This window comes from Polypterus senegalus, chromosome 4, assembly GCF_016835505.1.
Source record: "Polypterus senegalus isolate Bchr_013 chromosome 4, ASM1683550v1, whole genome shotgun sequence".
Lineage (NCBI taxonomy): Eukaryota > Metazoa > Chordata > Cladistia > Polypteriformes > Polypteridae > Polypterus > Polypterus senegalus.
In genome coordinates, this window is record NC_053157.1 from 248,985,707 (window position 1) to 249,007,580 (window position 21,874).

A 21,874-nucleotide genomic window follows, 5' to 3' on the forward strand; every position below is an offset into this window, starting at 1 on the left:
TTCCAAATCCCTCAGTACCTCCTTAGTAGTTGTTTACCTCTGAGGTTATCCACTTGCTCACTTGTAAACACCTCAGAAAATGTAAGTTTAGGGCATCTGCTATTTCATTGTCTGTATCTTTTAATTCCCTTTACTATTCCTGATGAACTTGACCTCCTCCTTAACTGTTCTTTTACTACTAAAATACTGAAAGAATCTCTTGGGGTCTTCTTTCGCCTTATCTGCTATATTCCTCTCCAACTGTCTTTTAGCCTCTCTGATATCCTTCTTAATGGTTGCCCTCATGTTCTCATACGCGCTACGGTTCTCTTTGCAGTCATTAGTCTTATATGCCTTATACAGCAGTTTTTTCCTTTGCAACTTCTTTTTTAAATCTTTATTAATCCATCGTGGAGTTTTTTAGTTTCCTATTACTTCCAAATTTAGGTATGTATCTGTCCTGCATTACATGTAAAACATTTTAAACCTGTTCCACTGCTCCTCGACTGTCTCCACATTTAAAAGCTTATCCCAGTCTATCCTACTTAGACTTTGTCGCATCTGCTCAAAATTAGCCCTACTAAAGTTCAACTTAACAATTTTAGTCTTTGCATCTGTACTCTTACAAAATACTGAGAATTGTATTACATTATGGTCACTTGACCCTAGTGGTTCAATCACCTCTACACCCTCAATTCTATCCTGATTATTACAGAATACTAAATCCAGACAGGCTTCACCCCTTGTTGGTGCTTTAACATGCTGTGTTAAAAACAGTCGCTGATTACTTCTAAAAACTCCTGCTCTTGTGCTCCTCCATCTGTAAGGTTATCCCAGTTAATATTTGGATAATTAAAGTCCCCCATGACTATAATATCCCCTGTAAACTTGCCTTTTTGATATTACTAAAAAGATGTGTGTTGAAATTACTGTCTGAATTGGGTGGTCTATAACACACTCCTAAAATAAGACCTCTTTCCCTAATATTTTCCAGGCGAAGCCACATGTCCTCACTAAGATGGGGCTCATCATCCAACTGAAGATGACTTACATTTAAACCCTGTTTGGCATAAACAGCAACCCCACCTCCTTTTCTGTTCTGTCTATCCTTCCTAAAAATGTGTATCCCTCTATGTTACACTCATCCCCATCTTTGTTATTTAGCCAGGTTTCCGTTATTGCTATAATATCATAATTATGCTCTGCTACATACAACTCCAACTCACTTACCTTATTTTTGATACTTCTAGCATTAAGGCAAGCTATTTTTAATGTGTTAATCCTTCTACATTTACGTGTTTGCTTAAAATTTACATTACTATGCATTTTTTTTTTTCTTTCATGTATAGATCTAAATCTAGCCTGTCCTAAACTCCCTGCCCTCCCAATCCTCGACTAGCCTACACATACGCCTCCCCAATACATTGGTGCCCCTCCGGTTCAGATGTAACCCGTCACTACGGAACAGGTCCCATCTGTTCCAAAAGGAGTCCCAATGCCCCATAAACCTATACCCTTCTACCCTGCACCAAGATTTGAGCCACGCGTTAAGCCTTCTAATCTCCTCAATCTTACCTGGACTGGCGCATGGCAAAGGGAAAACTTCGGAGAAGACTACCTTGTCAGTTCTGCTCCTCAGCTTGGTACCTAACTCTTTGAATTTGGATCGCAGAACTGACAGACTACCCTTATGTATGTCATTTGTTCCAACGTGGACAATGACAACTGGATCCACCCCAGCTCTGGCCAAGAGCCTATCCACCCTTCCAGGGAGGTCTCCCACCTGTGCTCCCGGAAGGCAACACACCGCGAGACTCTCTCTCTCTGGAGCACACCTGTGCTTCAATCCCCCTAATGATTGAGTCCCCAACTATCACTACCTCTCTCTTTTTGGGAACTGGTTTTGAGGTGGCCCGTTGGGGCTCCTCAACCCTGCCTACCACCTCAGAATTATCAGAGTCACCGTTCATCTCCGCAAGGACATGATAACGGTTAGACACTTCTAATTCTAGGGTTGAGTCCACCAATTCTCTATTACAACGCAGGTCAGCCAACTCCTCCTCCAGTTCAGTGACCCTGAGCTCGAGGTGCTGGGTCAGCTGGCATCTCTTGCAGATGTAGCCCTCATAGACAACTGGCTCTTTCAAACAATCATCTAAAAAGTCCAACATCCAACAGGACTTGCATTGCACTGGCCTCATTATTAAAATTTGACGTGGGATTACTAAGCTGCCTTAACTTAAAATTAAATTTCTTCTTCTTTCAGCTGCTCCTTAACTTAAATGGTAACACTAAGATCTGCTACAGATATTTTACACCTTTTCCCCTTAAGCTCCTGTACTGTTCTCCCTCTCAGATGCCTGCTATTTGCCTTTCTATGAGGTTAACTTTACTTTTCTCTGTCTCTTCTCCTAACTTTGCTCTCATCTTACTTATAAGCTCTTCACTCGCACTGTTTGTATTCCCCCATATTAATGAACCAATACGCTGTCGCCCACTTAACTGTTCTGCCTCTGGACCGCTAAGGACTGTTTAATCTAAAATAAACACATAAATAAAACTTTACTACCTTATCTGCTCCTACTGCTCCTTGTGCCTGATCGGCGTCTTAACGCTGGCCGCTGACCTGCGCACTACTGAGTTTCCACCTTTTACTGTTTTGAAGTCAGCCGCGGCCTTTTTTTCTTTTCCTTTAAACTAAGGACTCGCTGTTACGACGACGCGGTTATTTATTTACAAATGGCGATATCAGTTACTGGTGCTTTCTACCCTGCCGCCTTGATGCTAATTCAAATACAGATAACAAGAAAAAGAACAAGTACGAGTACAAATAACTTTTCCAAGTGCACTTCCAAACACCCAGCTACTTTTGTTTTTGTGCGGGCGAAAATAAAAGCAAAAAAAAAAAACTTTCTAATGGGAAAAAACAACTTTAAATATTCCCACACGGTTCCTTAGCGGCAACCAAAACCCAAGTTTTTAAGAGCAAAATGTATTTTTTTTTTATTTAAATCTCACACCACAGAACAGACCAACAACTCTCAACAGACTCTAGCACATATGGATGCTATCCGGGCCAATTACAGTATTTCAATATTTAAGAAGGGTCATACTTCTATAATTCTAGTGTTTATAATGGTCATAGTGTGTGTGAGTGTGTGTTCATCTTGTGATGGATTGCCACCCTGTCTAGGGTTTGTTCCAGCTTAGCCCTCAGTGGTTACTGGGATAGGCTCCAGTTTCCCTATAGCTCTGCTCAGTATAAGCATGTTTAAACATTGATCGATAGATAGATGGATTATTCTGTTTCTTAAAATGAGGGGCTTCACTTACCTTGAAGGAAGTCTAACAGCTGAGAACTTCAACTACTGAGAAAAGTAAGGAAAATAAAGTGTGAGCTTTACTGAATAATAAAATCAATTACTGACATTAACAAAAGGCACGACTGGTTATGAGTGAATAGACAAATTAACATCAAACAATTGGTTCTTCTCCTCCTAACATTCCAATAACTATGATAAGTTAGAGAAGAGAACTTACTATGGGATGGACATTTTGATTAATAAAGAGCACCAGCATGAGTAGAATGAATAATCAGTTTAACAGCTCGCTGTCTTGGGGTGCTGAAGGCTGCTTGGCTGTCACATTACAAATCTGTTTATGGTGCTTTATGTGTTGTGTTTAATTTTCATTTTATTCCATTTGTAAATGTGCACTAAGCTCTGAGTCTGTCTAATGTGGACTGCAGTGTGTAATAAATAAATAAGAAATGCTGACGTGAATTAATCTTTAATTAACAGACCCCCTGTGACAGGTCATCTCTTCTCTCACTGTATGTCTTCATTCCCTGAGCTCCTGTCTCACATTAACTGTTCATCCTCAGTGTCTCCTCAGATCTTCTCTCTGTGGGCTCTCAGCTATCTCTTTAAATCTTCTGTTCTTCCTCCTCACTGAACTCAGACAAACTTTCACTTGCGTGTCTTCACAAGTCACTTCCTTCTTTGACTGATTCTCTCTGCCTGCCTCTCGTCAGACTGACGATGGGTGAAGCCCAACTGTGTGGATTACAGGACGAGTTCACCTGCTCGGTGTGTCTGGACACCCTGACTGACCCCGTGTCACTGCACTGTGGTCACAGTTTCTGCCTGAAGTGCCTCTCCGACTACTGGGATCAGAGCCAAGTGTGCAGCTGTCCTCAGTGCAGACACGTCTTCATGGTGAGGCCCGAACTTAAAAGAAACACTCTGCTGAATGAAGTCATCAAGAAATTAAAGAAGACGACACTCAGTTGTCCTCCATCTCAGAAATATGCCGGCCCTGGAGATGTGGAGTGTGATTTCTGTACTGGGAAGAAGTTCAGAGCGGTGAAGTCCTGTCTAACCTGCATGGCTTCTTTCTGTCAGCCCCACCTGCAGCCTCACTATGAAGTAGCAGCTTGGAAGGGACACAAGCTGGTTGATCCTGATAGAAATCTGAAGGAGAAACTCTGTGAGAAACATCAGAAAAGTCTGGAAATGTTTTGCAGAACCGAAAAGACGTGTATCTGCATGATTTGTGCAGTGACTGAACACAACACTCATGAAAAGGTTGAGCTGGAGATGGAAAGAGAAGGAAAACAGGTGGGTGGAGTTTAGTGTTTAATGGAAGCTCAGAAATAAAGGAGTTAAGTGATACGTAAATGTAGTTTGGCAGAGAACTTTATTCCTTCATGTTGAGGAGTCTCAGTTTGCTTGTGTAGGACAGCAGGGAGATGAAGCCTATCCTGGTGAGACTGAGTGGAAGACATGAAAGAGTCCAGGATGAGATACCCAGTGTGATCCATGGACAGTGGAGTGAGCTGAGTGCTCTCATTAAACTGAGCGGAGGTTCTTTGTGTTCTGATCACTTGTGTCTCGAGTACCTCAGGCCTCTCTAAGAGACACGTTATACTCACATGTCAGTTAATATTGACTAGCATATTGTGATTGAGAATATTTCACAAGAATAAAAGTATTAATGAAATGATGATGAAGGAGAAGAACATCACATATTACAGTAAGAAGGGAAATTATTTTAGTAAGTCCCATGATTAGTATGGGATGTTATTATAGTCACTTACAACAGCATGAATATTTACAATACACAGTGTAACATGAAAAGGTGAACAGAAAATATTTGATAACAAGGGAAATGTAGTATAATGAAGTCTATAAGAATTGTCAGAAAATGCAATTTATTGCATAAACGTTGTTGTCAGTGAAAATATTCCCTGTGTGTAACTCCCAAGTATCTGTACGCTTAACCCGGGTTTCGATGTAACTCTGGAAAATGTAGTGTACAACTGGCCATGGGTAAAAACAGGGCTTGGCAGATAAACTCTAACATTATTAAACATTTGTCATTGTGACTTGGTGACAGTCACACAATATTCTAAACAAACAGGGAATTGCTTACACCATAATATAAAGGGAATATCTTGTTTTGAGTTGTCATTGTTATGGAATCTTTGAAGTTTTTCTGTCGTAATGTTTCTTGCTGTCTGGCAGTTTGCCTGCTGCTCTTCAGAAAGGTTGTGTGTGTAATTCGTTTTTTGTTCATTGTCCAGGTGCAAGACTTCCTGTCACTGATCTTCAGATAATGTCGCTCTGTGGTTTGTCATACATTAACGTTGTTCTGAGGTATGTTGCCTGTGCTGGTTGGTCTGGCGTGATGTAGATGTTTCTGCTTCTCTGTGTTGGCTTAAGTATGTAGGCCAGCAAGACCGTTTCTGTTAGTCGCAGCTACACTGTATGTGCCTTTTCATTTTATCGGGAGGTTTACCTTGAAGTGAAGGAACGAGGAGGTGTAAAATGGTAGTGTCATGATGCAGTTTCATTCAGTAACAAAGTGTGCACCAAATAAACAGTCAAATACCACAGTTGATAATAAGTCACATTGAAGCATTGAAGACTTGAAGAGAAGCGTAAGACTAAAATTCTACCAGGAACACGGATTCCTTGCTATTGTTGTGGAGAGATCGAGTAGTTGTGGCAACCATTGTTAAAATTGAGCATGGACAGACATAAGTGAAATAATATATGGATATTTAGAATTAGATCTAAAATTCTCATAATATGCATAGATTGTTTAGTGACTTTGTAATAAAAATGTTCTCACTTTATTAAATTATTAAGTAATTCTGCACCTAATTAGTGATCAGACATAATTTCATTTAGTCAGCTCCTTGATAATTACATTGTATGCTTGTGAAATGAACTCTGACCTTGAATGGTTTGGAAAGAACCCTTCAAAGTTTAGCAGTTCTGCAAATATTTGGTAAATGTGTGTATTTCCACATTTATATCAAGATTAAAACTCCCCATTTACACTACATGATCATCGTATAGTGAGGTCAGATGATAGGCCTGCAAATTCAGTTGTGATTAGGAAATATGGCCCAGGGGGTCTTAAAATTATTAGTAGAACATACGAAATTTGGCAAACAAGTGGAGATCATCAAGCCAGTTTGTTTTGCTGTAAACTATGCTGTCCCAAAATCTCTTCCAGATTCTTCTTAAAAGTTGTTAAGATTCTCGTTAAGTCTCAGTAGTTTATTCCAAAGTCCCACGATTCTTTGTGTATAGAAGAGTTTCCTGGCTTTGGTTTTTAATGCACGTCCCATTAATTTCCATTAATGTCTTTGAGAATGTAATTCACCCTTAAATCTAAAGAATGTTGCTGAATCTGCTTTATCGATGCTTTTGAAGATTTTAAATACCTGGATGAGGTCCCCACGCTGTCTCTTCTGCTCACACTAAACAGGTTTAACTCTCTGAGTCTATCACAGTTGGCCTTGTCCTGAAGTCTTAGGATGCCCATGGCTGCTCTCCTCTGCTCAGCTTCATGTGCTGCTTTATCTTACTTCTGTTTCACTTGAATATCAGCACCTCAGAAGATTCAGCCACATTTTTAGAAGTCCTGTGTAGCTCATCACATAAACTGCTCCAAGGCCACTTGATTGATTGACTGATGTTTCTTCATTTATGAAGTCAAAGGATTCTAGTTTGACTGGCCAGGCCCTCTGATTCTGCTATCAGTAAAATGTTGTTAATCAAAAGCGCAAAAAGAAAACAACATTTTAAACAGTAAGGGTATTTATGGGATGTTGTTCTGTTTTAGAATTTGATGCGAATCACTTAACTATTAGATGGACCACAGTGGAGGATCTGAGTTTCATTCCTGGTCGTTTATTTTTTGACTGTTAGCTCATTTTTTAAGTCAGTTCCTGAGATGCTGCAAAATTAAACATCTGGTTTTAAGTTTTCAGCAGTTGCTTAATTTAATATATTCACCCAAAAGTGTCTGAGTTTCCAAAGGTACTGTCGTGTTTAGATGATGAAGAAGCTTTTGAGGGAGTTGAATGAGGATACTTGTGTACTGAAGTGTGCAGATCTGGGCCTGTGTTTGGCGTAAGTTACTGTACTGTAGTTCAGAAGTCTTGGTTTGTATAAATAAGTTCCATTGTGACTCTCTCAGTTTTGAAAGTGGAACCAGACAGGAATGTCCATTATCACCCAATGCTTTTGGTAGTTGCTAATGAACCCTTAACTGTTCATTTCCAGAAGCAGTCAGAAATAAAATGCACCATAAGGAAAAAAATGTCTTCATGCTGCTATCTGTCACAGATCCACACCCGACATTGTTCAACCACATTACAGCTCTTTTAAAACTCTATAATGTCCCCATGTCTGCAGACTTTTCCTGCCTTATATGCCCTTCTTTTAAACCTCTGCTCCTCGACTTGTCTACCAGTTGGTCTCTTTCTCGATCCCAGTAGATGGACAACCACTACCCCTGAACTCTGTTCTGATTATTACACAATAAAGACTCTGAACAGACTGCTTCTTCTCTCTTTGGTATTTAAACATTATGTGTCAATAAACAACCAGAAATTACACTGATGACCTGACTGTGTGTCATGTTTAATAAAGTGTATAAGGTTTCCCAGTTAATATTTCGATAATAAAGTCCACCATTACTATCATATGCTCTGTAAATTTGCATGTTTCCAAATTTTTAAAAACTTGAAGATATATTTTCAGTTTGCAGTATTTTTTTGTTTTATCCTCATCGCTGCAGGCTCAGTTCACTAGAGACAATCTGACAGTTAAAATATAGTTACAAACTTTATAAATTACAACATGTACACACATGAGAATAAAGATTACTTTAAACAGACATTTAACAAAGCAACTTCAACTGAGTAACATAAAAGGATCAAAAAGGACACCTCCATTAATATCATCATCAAGACAAGGCCAGTTAACAAAAGAGGAGAGGAAAATAGAAACTACACCTTGCCAGCAAATCTGGTAGAAATAAACCTCTGGAAGATCAGTGGCCATTTTAAACAGACAGAAGTCAGACACGTCTGGAGACCTCAGCCTACTGGCCACCCACCTCCTGGTGGTCCTTCTACCGTACACGTCTGTGCTGGGCAGGCTAATCAGTCCTTTAACTCTTCAATTCCAAGGCTCCCGATACCTAATGGGCTACTAAACAGCTTGGCAGTGAGGAAGTGGAACAGCAGAATACTGAAATGAGAAAAGAAAGAGAATAGAGAAAGATTAGTAAGAGTTCATGATGATTCTATAACCTAACACTTTTATACAAATGACAAACAGAGACGTAGTAATCACAGCTAACAGTCAACACTACCAGCTATGCCAGGCTGAAGTGGTGAGTCCTCAGCCTGAGAGTGAAGTGGCATCACTTATATGAGGTGGCCCATCAGGTCACAGTTAAAAGTTTGACCTCCCTCTGTTGTTTTATTAATCCTTGGACTCCTTTAGTAGACTGAAATCATGAGATCTTAATGTGCACTCGGTGTGAATGTGCAGATGAGTTCAGATACGTACAGTAAGAGGGGCCTCAGCCATTTAAAGCTGGATATGCCTTCTTGACACTCTTATCTGTATTTGGTGGTCTGTAGCCCACTCCTAATGTCAGGCCTGTACCCTTGAAGCAGTCAGTTATTAATGAGATTCTACACCACTAACACACACTGACATTTCTAAATCTTGTGTATCCATTTCTGTTCTTGGCCTTCGTTGGCCTTAACCAGGTTTCATTTCCTGCCATTCATTTGTTTTCTTTTTGATGACCTCTCTTATTTAAATCTCCTATTTAAAATATATAGCCAATGTTATTTTGATTTATCCCCTGTAGTCAAGACGTTTAAGCCTGGCCCTTTGTAAACTCACACTCATGTTATTTGTGCTCACTTTCACTCTCATTAGACGCTTTCACTCTTTTGTAACTTACTCTTATTATTATTATTATTATTATTATTATTATTATTATTATTATTATTATATTTTAATTTATTAGTCTTATGTTTTTGTTTTCCAGTCCTCTATTTTGATTCTGTTCTCAGGTTTTCCTCCTGTGCTGCTTTAGTGTCAGTTAAATTTACAAGGTGAGCCCTCCTGTCACCGTTCAATTCTCATCATTCATTAAGTTTTTCTCTTTTATTTGCTTTTCTGCCTCTTGTTTCTTTAGTTCTTGTTTCACTTTTCCATTTTCCACGTTACATGTTTTTATGTTGGTTGTGATGTTTACTTCTTATTTACAGGAGTTTAGTTCTCGTCACTTCTTAATTTTTTTATTCTGTTTTATTTTGTTAGAAAATTGGTCTCATTCTCCTAAAGAAAGAGTTTTTATGCCCATGAAATGTGTTTGTTGTGTTTTTGAAGTGTTTGATATTTGAAGTCTGTTGACGTAATAAAAATGTTTCTTCCCCACTGATGTAGACGTGAAGTGAGTGGACTGATCTGCTAATCTGACTCACCAGATACCCACAGATCTCCATTTGTCACACCTTCATCACTGTTCTTCAGCACAGACTCACATCTTCTTATTATTTCTGATTTCTTTTTGTCTTCTGCAGTTTAATTCCAGCTTCTGGTCTAACTAATTATATGTCCAGATGCTTATTCCTTTAAACAATTTAAGATTTGCTACGTCTCTCTCGTTCATTGGCTCATTCGTCACTGTATTGATCTAATTTTGCTATTTCATATTTATATATATGTACTATTCTGATTTTGATGTTATTTTCTGTTAATATTATATTAATGTATTTCTCTTTAAAGTATATGATTTGTTTTTTGTATTAGTATAATTTTTTACTTTATTGACTTTGCTATTAATTTCCAGCCCAGCTTATCCCTTCGTCTTATTAATATCACTGCCTGTTTCTCATTTTGAGTTTGTAAACCTTGACTACTTAAACTCCTTGTTAAAAGTCCACGACTGACCTCCTTGTTTGTCTTCCCATAACATCAGTGGATCCCATGCCAGGGGTGCTGCTGTCATCTGATGTAAAAATCCCCCTGATGCCCCGTAGCCCTGTGCCCCTCCATCTTAAACCCAATGTGAACCTCATGTTAAACTCTCTGATCTCTCCAGTCCTCCCAGGAGTGTCTTGTGTCACAGACAGCACTTCTGATAAGACCACCGGGTGTCTTCTACTCCTAATCTTAGCTCCTCCATTTTCACTCTTTTCTTACACAACTGCCAGCCTGCTCTTACTTTTGTCACTTACTGTGACATTGACAATGACAACTGGATCTGCGCCACTCTGTAAAATAGCCAAGCCACATGCCCTCCAAGCCATAAAGCAGCCCACTGTGTGTGACTCGTTTGTTCTTCTTCATGTTTGAACTCTGAGTTAGTTAACTTTCACTCGTGTTGTTATTTGTTTCTCTGATATTCACTTATAATGTTTTCTTTAAGTATTTCTATTAATGACTCCTTTGATTTACTGTCAGATTTCTCTAAGCTCATTAAACTCTTCAGATTTCACTTTTTACTGGACTCCTCAGACTCACTCGTGTCTTCTCGGCCTTAGTTATCTCACTTGACTCCATAAAATGACCAAACACTTGACAAAGTTCTCACAAGTCTCAACTCCACAATGGCCTTGTTGGTCCTACAATTGCAGTCCTTAGCCATCCGAGGTCTCCTGGGTTTGCAGGTTTCTTCAGTTTTTATGTGTGAAGCTCTGATATCCTGGTTGTCGATGTGATGTCCTCTCAATCTCAAGGAATGACTCGTACACCAGTGAGCCTTCAGACTGTCTCCTTTATTTGTAGCTCTCTTCAAGTCTAAACTCCATCTTGAACTGAATTGTTAAATGAAACCTTTATTTGAATGTTTTCATGATATTCATATTTGTTTAATTAAATCTCTGAGTGTCACCTACTGTGTCAATATGAAGACCAGTGTGACAGAAACAGTAAGTTGTGTCATGGAATGTGAAACAAATGTGTTGTACAAATTTAATTACTGAAAATTAAATCACAAGTTCAGAAAGTGGAAGAGAATTCTGATTAGACGCCCATGTGTCCTCTTATGTGTCCAAACAGAAACAGCTGGTGGCGACACTGAGGGAAATTAGAAGGAGACTTGAAGACAAAGAGAAGAAACTGAAGAAGACGAGGAGGACAGCAGAGGAGATGAAGGTGAGTGGAATTAAGATGACACTTCATATCAAAGAGAGGATAAAAAGTAAAAGGGTTGTGGGAGTTTGTGGTGATGACATGTGAGGACAGGGAGATGGAGAAGGAGAGAAGATGGTTTATTGTGTCCCCCATGGAGTTTCCCTGCTGACAGCATTTCATGTTTTAGTCATTAGAAATTCAGACCACAAGACCCTCATGTCCTCAGGTTTCTCATTCATCCACTTAAAGGTGACTTCACTCTCCCTAACAATAACTCATAATGAAGGTCGGCACTGTTCTGAGTTGGATCAGTCGACACAACATTCTCTAAAGGACTTTCTCTGTTCATTCTGATATGTCGCAGCTTTATTTGACTCCATAAGTGAAGGTGTTAGTCTGCTTGACTGAGTGCTGATAACGCACACCTCCACCTGTTGTTTTTAAGCATTCATATTTTATGACACAGGACAATAAGGTGAATCCCTGACTATGACTACTGTTATGGCTCCTCATTCCTGCCTACTGTCTCAAAGATATTAGAGTCACTGTGCAGCTCTGCAAGGTCCTGAAAACAACTGAACACCTCCAGCTCTTGGGTTGGTGATCCTGGACAGTGTGCACTTCATACCCTACACTTACATCTGACTGTGACCCACCTGCACACTAACCTCTCACCCCAAAGACACTCGGATGAGCCATACAAATATAAGTCACAGTGGCAGTTATTAGTAATAATGAAAAGTAAAATAAAGGAAATAGAAATGCAGTAACCTAATATTTAAAGACTAACAAGTCTGAGGATTGCAATTGAATACAGCTGCGTGAAGGTTAATAAGTAAAGACACTTTTAATTTAATTAAATTACAACAGATCAGCTTTTCTCCACAATACCAATTCTTCTTCTCCTTCTTACTTCTCAACTCTTAATCCCAGGATGACCAGGAGAGGCTCTTTTAAAGACACACCTCTGTAACACTACCAGAGTCCTCACTGGACAATAGAGCTGTCCTGACAATGACTCTCACAGATCATACAGAGCCCCTTATTTAGACTGCATATTCCATACGGTATTCCATATGGTCTTTCAGGTGCCTTTAGAAGATGCTGCTACCCAGAGTACCAAGGGTCTGCTACGGCCCTTATCCTAATTCAAATAATCCATCAGAATACCAACAAAAGTGTCTTAGGACTGCTTTTTTTTAATTTGGTGACTCAGTTTTATACTTTTATCCTATCCAACCAGATCTCAGTGGAAAGAGTGATGGAGGAACATGAGAAGAGCTTCACTGATCTGATACGGTGCATTGAGGAAGCCCACAAGAAACTGATTGAGAAGATCAGACAACAAGAAAAGATTGAAATGGAGAAGGCTGAAGGAGTCATGGAGCAACTGGAGAAGGAGATTGAGGAGCTGAAGAGGAGAGAAGCTGAGCTGAAGGAGCTTTCAGAGACCAAGGACCATGTCCACTTCCTGCAGGTGAGTGTGACACTTCACAGGGAGTCTGATCAGACTGGGGTGTGTGGGACCTGAGAAACTTTATAGTCAAATTCAAAGGATCTAAGTAGTTTTTACAAATGGCAAGAACAGGGCATTCAGCCCAATTTCACATTTGCCTAATATTTCCACAATTTTTGCAAAACTCTCAAAAGTTCCTGCCTTTATCTGCGGCCTTCAAACAACGTCCTATGTCCACCTGACAACCTCCCACCTCAATTTTTCTGCACTGATCAATGTAACTCTTTTATGACCTTTTTTAATTTGAAAATTGGAAATCTCCACCAGCAGTTGACTTCTCTTGTAAACTCTGTACATGGAGCATTTTATGATCCCTCTTCTTCTCCTTTTCTTACTATTATTAAACTCCCAACTGTGTTTGAAATATCTGATATTATTAAAAATTCCAAGCTCTCTATCTGTCAGCTGGCTGCAGTTCCTACTGATTTCTCTTTTCTCTCTAATAACTAACATCATACATTCTTCCCTTATCTCTGGTCTTATTCCTTTATCTCTTAAAATGGCTGTGATAACTCCAATTCTCAAGAAATCTGGTGCGGATCCCTACAAATTAAATAATTATCATCCAATCTTAAATGTACCTTTCCTTTAAAAAACACTTGGAAAACTGTTGCCGTGCAGGTTGACTCTCACCTCACTGACTATCATTTGTTTGAACAATTTCAGTGTGGCTTTCGTCCATTTTACAGTACAGAGACAGCCCTGGTTAAAATCACCAATGACCTGCTGATGGCAGCTGACTCGGGGCTGTTGACCACACTTGTGCTCCTTGATCTGAGCTCTGCCTTCGACACAAAATCTCATGATATTCTCCTTCAGAGATGAAAATTGATTGGTGTTAGTGGCACTCCACATGCCTGGTTCAAATCTTATCTCTCAGATCATACACACGTTTGTACAACTAAACAATTTCAGATGCCAAGTTTGCCCAATTGTTAGTGGTGTTCCCCAGGGCTCTGTCTTGGGTCCTCTTCTATTTATTATTTATCTTCTGCCTCTTGGTCGTATCTTTAGGAAATTTGATATTCACTTTCACTGTTATGATGATGACCCCCAGCTCTATCTGTCTACTAAGCCTGATTCCACTCTTCCACCTTCTTCCCTCTCTGACTGTCTGCAGGAAGTTAAATCATGGCTGTCTGCTAATTTTCTTAAATTAAGTGGTGAAAAAACAAAGGTTCTTCTGGATTTTCTGGATTTTTCAGCCTGTGCTTTGCTTTTCAACTGCTCTGTTTGGATTCTGTATTGAAACTTTTTTTGCTTTGGATTGCCTTGTTTGGCTCAACAGTGTCTGTGTATTTGGAATACAACTTTATGAAGAATAAACCTTTAATTATAAAAAGATTCCATGAGAGCCATTTTCTATCTATCTATCTATCTATCTATCTATCTATCTAATTAACTTCATCTCAGTACATTAAAGAGCCCAATGCCTCCTTTTGTCTACTAAGTCAGTTCTTCATCTGCTTGTCCGTTGCCCCCTCAGTCCATTTATCTACAGTCTGATGACTCGCCTCTTATGGACTTCTGTGTGAAAATCTTTTGGAAAGTCAAGGCACCTGACGTCTTGTGATGCACTATAATGAAACATCCATCCATCCATAATCCAACCTGCTATATCCTAACTACGGGGTCTGCTGGAGCCAATCCCAGTCAACACAGGGTACAAGGCAGGAAACAATCCCTGGGCAGGGCGACAATGAAGCATTCTCCTATAAAGAACCGATAAATGAATGAAACGTAATCTATATAAACCCAAACTCTCTGTTCACCATGCTGATCCTCACTTCAGAGGAGGCCCTTTTTATCAATCTAACTTTTTATTTCTTGCTTGTCCCCTCTTCTCTCCTGATGCAGACTTTCTCATCTTTCTGTGTCCTTCCTGATGATGAAGACTCGCTCAACTTCACTGTCACTGCCAATTTCTCTTCTGAGGACCTGCTAAAGGAAATGTCATGTCTGAAAATGTGTCTGGAGAAGATCAGCCAGTGGGACATCCTGCCTTTGACTCCATCAGGTACAGAGTCTGGTCATGTTGTGTTCATTGTTAAAGTCCATTAGGAGGACCAGAGTCACAATAACAAGGACAGTGACATGCATGAAGGAGGCCTGTTCATTAAGATTTATCCATTTTTTCTATTAGTATATTTTATAGTGCTCTTTACAATGACTAGCTGAGTGATATCACACTCTCACAGTAAGCAGCTGCTTTTATTCAGAGTTCTTGATATTGTGAAGGACAGTTGGTGTCCATACCCAGCCAGGACACCCTTAGGATGGAAGGACAGGGGGAGACAGATTGCACAGTGCCTTATCTCCCCCAGGACATTAGATGGCAGTGAGCCCAGGCTCAGATTCCCACATGAGTGCCTGTAGGACATGCTGGGAATTGCAGTCCCAGGAGACAGCCCTGTTGGGTCCCATGGGGGACACCATGGGAGGTGTATGACTGGGGAATTCCTACGTTATGGGGTTTCCACCTCACATGGAAGTGCTGAAATACCACTTCGGGTTCCACTAAAATAAAAAGGACTGCCTAACTTGCATCAGGGGGCCAGAGTCAGGAGGAAGGTGGACAAATCTTGTAAGATGAATGGAGGAGGCAGAGAGAGACAGAGAGAGAGAGAGTATTAATCTTAGTATACTTGTGGCCATGGTGGTGGGAAACCCTTATAAAAGAAGAGTTTCCCTAAAATAAAAGACTCTTTGTTTTTAACCTGTGTCCATGCCTGTTTGTGTTGGGTGTTTGGGGAGCTGGAGTGCCCCATTCTGTTCACAATATATCTCTTCATGGCAGAGTGAAACAGCCGTTCATTAAAACAAGCTACTGGTATAATAGTAAGTCCATCTGTTCTGATCATGTCTCACATTTATAAAGCTCTGTTCACCAGACATGCTCGCTCTTACGTCCCTCTTACTTTGTGTTCCTTTTGCTCCTCAAACATGTTAGACCTTACAGCCATCAGTTTTTTTGTGCTTTTGTTTCCTCTGTTCATCGGACATTGCTGCAATCTGTTGGACACTCGATGACTAAGGACGTGATAATGGTTTGACTCTTCTAATTCTGGAGTTGATGCCCCCGGACAGTGTGCACCCTTTACCTTACGCCTTGTCACTGTGACCCACCTATTTCTACCTGCCTGGTCTGGAATCTCCTCTCGCACCACCTTGGGGATGCACACGATATCTCTAAAGGAAACCAAGGCCAGGTCCACCAATTCTCTACTACAACGCAGGCCAGTTTAGCGACCCTGAGCTCTAGGTGCTGGATCAGCTTGCATCTCCTGCACATGTAGCCCTCATAAATGACTGAATCCTCCAAAACATCATCTATAAAATCCAACATCCAATGGGACTTGCATTGCACTGGCCTCATTATTAAAATTTAATTTTGGATTAGTAAAACTGCCTTAACTTTTTGTTTTCTTCTTTTCTTAAAATTAAATGATTTAACTTAAATGGTAACACTAAGATCTGCTACAGCTATTTTAGACCTTGTCCCCTGTACTGTTCTCCCTCTCAGCTGCCTGCAATTTGTCTTTCTATGAGGTGAACTTTACTTTTCTCCGTCTCTTCTCCTAACTTTGCGGTCCTCTTACTTAAAAGCTCTCCACTCGCACTCTTTGTTTTCCCACGTATTAATGAACCCTTACACTGTCACCTGGTTAACTGTTCAATCTAAAATTAAGAATTAAATAAAACTTTACTACCTTATCTGCTCCTACAGCCCCTTGTGCCTGATTGGGGATCTTAAAGCTGGCTGCTGACCTGCACACTGCTGAGCCTTCACCTTTACTGCTTTGAAGTCAGAAGTGTTTTTTTTCCTTTTCCTTTAAACTAAGCTATCACTGTTACGATAAGTCGGTTATTTATTTACAGATGCTGATATCAGTTACTGCTGCTTTCCATTCTGCCTCCTCTATGCTAATTCAAATACAGGTAACAAGAACAAGAACAGTACACTTAGGAGTAACTTCTACAAGTGCACCTACAAACACCAAGCTAATTTTGCTGTTGTGGGGGTGAAAAACAAAGCAAAAAACCCTTCTAAAGGGAAAAAAGCTTTTAAAATTCACACGTTTCCTTAGCGGCAACCAAAACGTTAAAAAGTTTTTAAGACCAAAAATGTATTTTTATATTTAACTCTGTGTCTGTAAACTTGGGACCCTCTGGAATTGTGATACTGTCAATAAAAAGTAAAATACTCAGAGGTCTGTGGACATTGGAGAAAAAAATGACTTCTGCCCTGCACAGAGTAGACATCTTAAATGATGTGCCAAATTTATAGTTTGTTAGTACAAAGTATACTGTGTCTTTTTGGAGAATCCTTGGGTACTGCTGGTCTGACTGTGAATGAGGCACATGGCTTGCAGTGTGAGGGAACATCGGTTACGGCACTACAGCCATGTGGTGCGATTACCTGAGGGTGACCCTTATGGTTGAGGACCTGAGTGGCTGGACTAGGACAAGGGGACACCCACATAACACCTTTCTGCGGTAGATAGAGGGTCATTTATGGAGTGTGGGACTGGACCGCGTGTCTACCTAAGGGGTTGCCAGTCAGGATCCCAAGCTGTTTCATCATGTGGTGGGGGCAGATGTACCAGTGCATGCCCCCCAACCAGACCTGACCTGACATAATACTAAATCTGTGGAGGTTATAAAGTGCTGTACAGATTTGTTTAAACACACAGTAAGCTAAAGCAGTTTTGCACTGATGAACATAAATGGAACCTAACAATTTCTGATCATGAACAGAACTGCTGAGCTGTGGCCAACTGACAACACAGGAGAGGAAAACAGAAAGTGAGGTGATGAGGGTTAACAGGTCAGACATGTGTATACAACTGCACCGGCACTGTTTACTACCTGGAAGAAAGTCTGAGATCCAATGGTGGATTGGACTGGGCAGTTTCTTATCTTGAAGTTTTCAGATGTTGGTATCTAAAGCAGAGGTCAAGTCCACAGAAATGACCCTCACATGTGTCTGTGGCTCATCAAAATGTTGGTAAATAAAACTCACTTCATCATCCACACAGGTGAGCTCAATACACAAACTTGATCTCCATGTCTTGTTGTTTTATTCAACTGCATTTGTAGTAAGTGTCTAAGAATGTAACATTATAAAATTTCATCTAAACATTCTTCATTCTTCTCTTTTCTTTGTATTTTCAGGTCGTGAAGCTTCAATCTTCACCCTACTGGCTCCTGAACCTCAGAGCAGAGAGGAGTTTTTACAATGTGAGTCTGTCAATTCATGGAGTTTATCATCATTTCACTTTTAATATCTCAGGCTAGGCTTATGATATGAAAGCATTGTGTGAGTGTGGTGGGACTGATGAGCTCAAAGTGACGGGGGTCCTGTGACTGGTGCATTATGGGATATTGAGATTCAGGACAGGCAGGCACCAAAGCAGTCTGTTGGACTTGAGTCTTCATGGGAATTTTTATTTCCCATGAGTGTCAAGTGGACTCATGGGAAATAAAAATGAAATCCTGCCGACTACGCCAGGTCCTCCTGTTACTCCAGTCCTACCTCCATTGTTCTTTTCCTTTGTCTAATTTTTTTCATTTCACTTTCTGCTCTTTTCCTTTTCTAGTTTCTCCTTTCTGTTTCATTTTATTTAAGTCATTCCCTTACAAAATTGATAAGCATTATTTATTTACACAGCACAAGGCACACAATGAAAGCAGCTCAGTGTGCTTCTCATAAAAACACAATGTCCACTCCATTAATATCTACATATACAGTCTAAGTGTGTAAAAAGGAAGACAAAAGGACTGTTTTATAAAAGAATCCCACCTTTTCTGTGAAATAATTTAAAGCTGACTAAAGTACTTGGCCATTCTGTTATCTAGGGAGCAGACACTTGGCTTTTGATTCATAACTTAACATATTGTTAGAATAAAACTAAATAAAAATAACAAAAGGAAATATTGGGAAATCTTAGATGTAAAAAGACATCATTGGATGAGAATTGACCCTCTAATTATAATCTCAAGGGTCTTCAGTCACTCAGTAAAGTCATCACTTAGCTGTGATATGTCACTGTGTGCCTCACACTGAACGTGGACAAGAGAAGAAGAGGAAAGATTGAAGGTCACAGCCAATTGTGGTCAAAGTGAAGACTACAAGACCACCTCCAAAGAGCTTCATGTTCCTGTGGCCACAGCAGCTAACATCAAGAAGTTAAAGGTCCATAGGACTGCAGCCAAACTCACTGGATGTCACTACAAATAAAAAATGTAACCCCTTATTGACCAGAAGGACAGTTTAAGAGGTGAAGAACAAACTAAGGCAGGCATCAGGACAGACTCAGGGTGACCACCACGATCAAAGTACAACAGCACCATCAATCACTTACTGAATGAAAGGGGGCTTCATGGTAGAAGACCCCACTTCTAAAAGACAGCATTGGAATCTCATCAGCGCAGCTCCTGATTGGTTCTTGTTAATTGTCTGTGTTTTGCTCCGCCCCCAGCCCCGTTACACACTCCAGATTTCCTCACTCGTTTTTTTTTCTCTCCTTTCAGACTTCTGTCCCCTCACACTGGACATCAACACGGCAAACAGAGAGCTCCGTCTGTCTGAAGGGAACAAGAAGGTGACGCGTGAGGAGACAAAAGCTGAATATCCTGATCATCCTGACAGATTTGACTGCTGGGGTCAAGTTCTGTGCAGAGAGGCTCTGACTGGGACTCGCTGTTACTGGGAAGTGGAGTGCAGTGGAGACTTCATGATGATTGGAGTCGCATATAAAGGACTGGGTAGGAAAGGAACAGGTGTGGAGTTGCGTCTTGGAAACAACAACAAGTCCTGGTGTTTGTGGTGTTTTAATTCCCAGTACTCTGTGTGGCACAATAAAAAGCACACTATAATCAGTGCCCCCTACAGCCCCAGAATAAATGTGTATCTGGACTGGCCTGCTGGCTCTCTGTCATTTTATAGCGTCTCACACACAATGACCCTTCTGCACAGGTTCAATACCTCCTTCACTGAGCCCCTCTATCCAGGGTTTAGGCTTCATTTAAACTGCAGTGTAACAATCAGTCATCTGACACCATGTGACCACTGACCAGTACCCTCCACCGGTCACTTGATGTCCCCATAAGCTCATGTCCTCATTGTGTTTGTAGGGTGAAATTCAATTTACAGGATTGGTGGGTTGGGGGGGCACCTCTGTGATTGAATTTGTGGATGAGAATGCGGGGCAAGTGTGGCTGTCAGGGTCTCCATTATTATTGGGTCTGAGGAGCCAATCAGGTGTGTATGTCATAATGAGGGGCAGTGACACCTCAGACCTACAAATACCAGTCTGACCAGTAGGGGTCACTGTTGATTCACAGCCACGTGTCCTTCAGGCTGACACCCCGACAACTACTGAGGCCCCCAAGTGTCACTGAATGTCACCTGTTAAGTAGGACAGGCATGTGGTCCTGCTGGATCAGCACAACTGAAAGGCGCTATACAGACTCAGTATGGAGAGCTCTTGAATAGTGACTATATGTAGGAGCAGAGAGTGACAGATGGGACAGGAATGTTTTCCTTTAACTAGACATTTTGTACCCCTCCATTGGTCACTGAAGGGGTCCACCATATCTGAAGGAATTCACTGTGAATGGCTAAAGATGAGGACTCACCGCTCAGTCATATGTCGGCCATACTGACAGAGTTTGGTGTTTTAGTTGATGTCACATTTAACTTAAAACTGCACCTCCTCCTTGTCCCCAGATTTGTCACTCTTGGTATCCTGAAAGCTCCAACATCTTCACAAAATGAATTCTTGGTGAGTTGGCACACACTTGACATGGGTGCACATGTGTGGCTTTGCAGTGGACTGGCACCTCGTCCAGGGTTGGCCCATCTTGTCTACAAACCTGAAATTGAAAAGCGGATAAGAAAGACAACTAATGGACAGAAGGGGTCACTGATTGGTCAGTCATCAAACTACTTCCTCTTGTGGCTACACAAAATTTTACACAGCAATTTATACAAAAAGGAAATCTAAAAGATGAAAGCAGAAAGCATTAAGTGAAATCCTGAGCAGTGAAACATGAAAGGAGAGAATGAGAAACAATCAGAGAGTCAGACGAATGGAGACTTTAACAGGAGGACTGAGGGGTGGGACTGAAGTGCAGTGGCGCCCTCTAGTGGACACCCGCCATATTACACACATGGGAAAGGTCAGCAGTGAAGGGGGAGAAAAGAATACAGTGCAGTGTAAAAGAAATAAGAATAAAGTGAAAACACAAGAATAAAACACCTGAAATAAAGAACTTTAAATATTATATCTAAAACTAATTACGATTTAAATGAATTAAGAGTAAAATAAGGGAGACACGATCACACAGTCACATGACCTTCAGAGCTGACAGGTGAGCTGATTCTTCTGTAGCCAAACTGCCCCCTCTAGTGGCCACTCTCAGTATTAAATGAATGGCAAGGCTGAGGGGGAGGAAAGATTTGGGTTTGATCAAATGGATATTTAGTGCAGATTTCTTAATATTGTCATTACCTTTAAGGACAGTGCGGCTTTGTTAGGTTATGGAAGATTCTCTATGGGAAAAGAACATTTATTTGAATTAATCTTTTTAATAATCTTTATGTATTAACAAAATACAAAACTAAAAATGTATTATATTTTGTAAAATAAAGTCCCAATTGTGTTTGGTGAATAAACAATAAGGATGACTGACATTTGTCAAATCTGCTCATCTGTGACCTTCTGACTTCTGACCTTCTCACCACCTCTGGTCACATCTCCTGTGTTGTCTGATCTGAAGATATAACACTCCGTATTGATGATCCATTTCTTAAAAGCGCTGGAAAATCAGAATATGCTTTTTAATTCTCAGGACAATGGGGTGAGTAACAAATAAAATGTTGATTTGGATTCAATATTTGATTTGTAAGTCT

The 21,874-nt window shown here is 40.4% G+C and overlaps 1 protein-coding gene across 1 annotated transcript; it reads left to right on the forward strand.

The window, feature by feature from the left end:
* Positions 1-3,993: 3,993 nt before the first annotated feature.
* LOC120528434 (tripartite motif-containing protein 16-like) lies at positions 3,994-21,655 on the forward strand. The gene is made up of 6 exons (XM_039752587.1): positions 3,994-4,598; positions 11,367-11,462; positions 12,685-12,918; positions 14,815-14,974; positions 18,133-18,198; positions 19,492-21,655. Exons 1-6 carry the CDS (start codon positions 4,020-4,022, stop codon positions 20,031-20,033), a joined length of 1,677 nt encoding a protein of 558 aa, XP_039608521.1. The 5' UTR covers positions 3,994-4,019; the 3' UTR covers positions 20,034-21,655.
* The last annotated feature ends 219 nt before the right edge of the window (positions 21,656-21,874 follow it).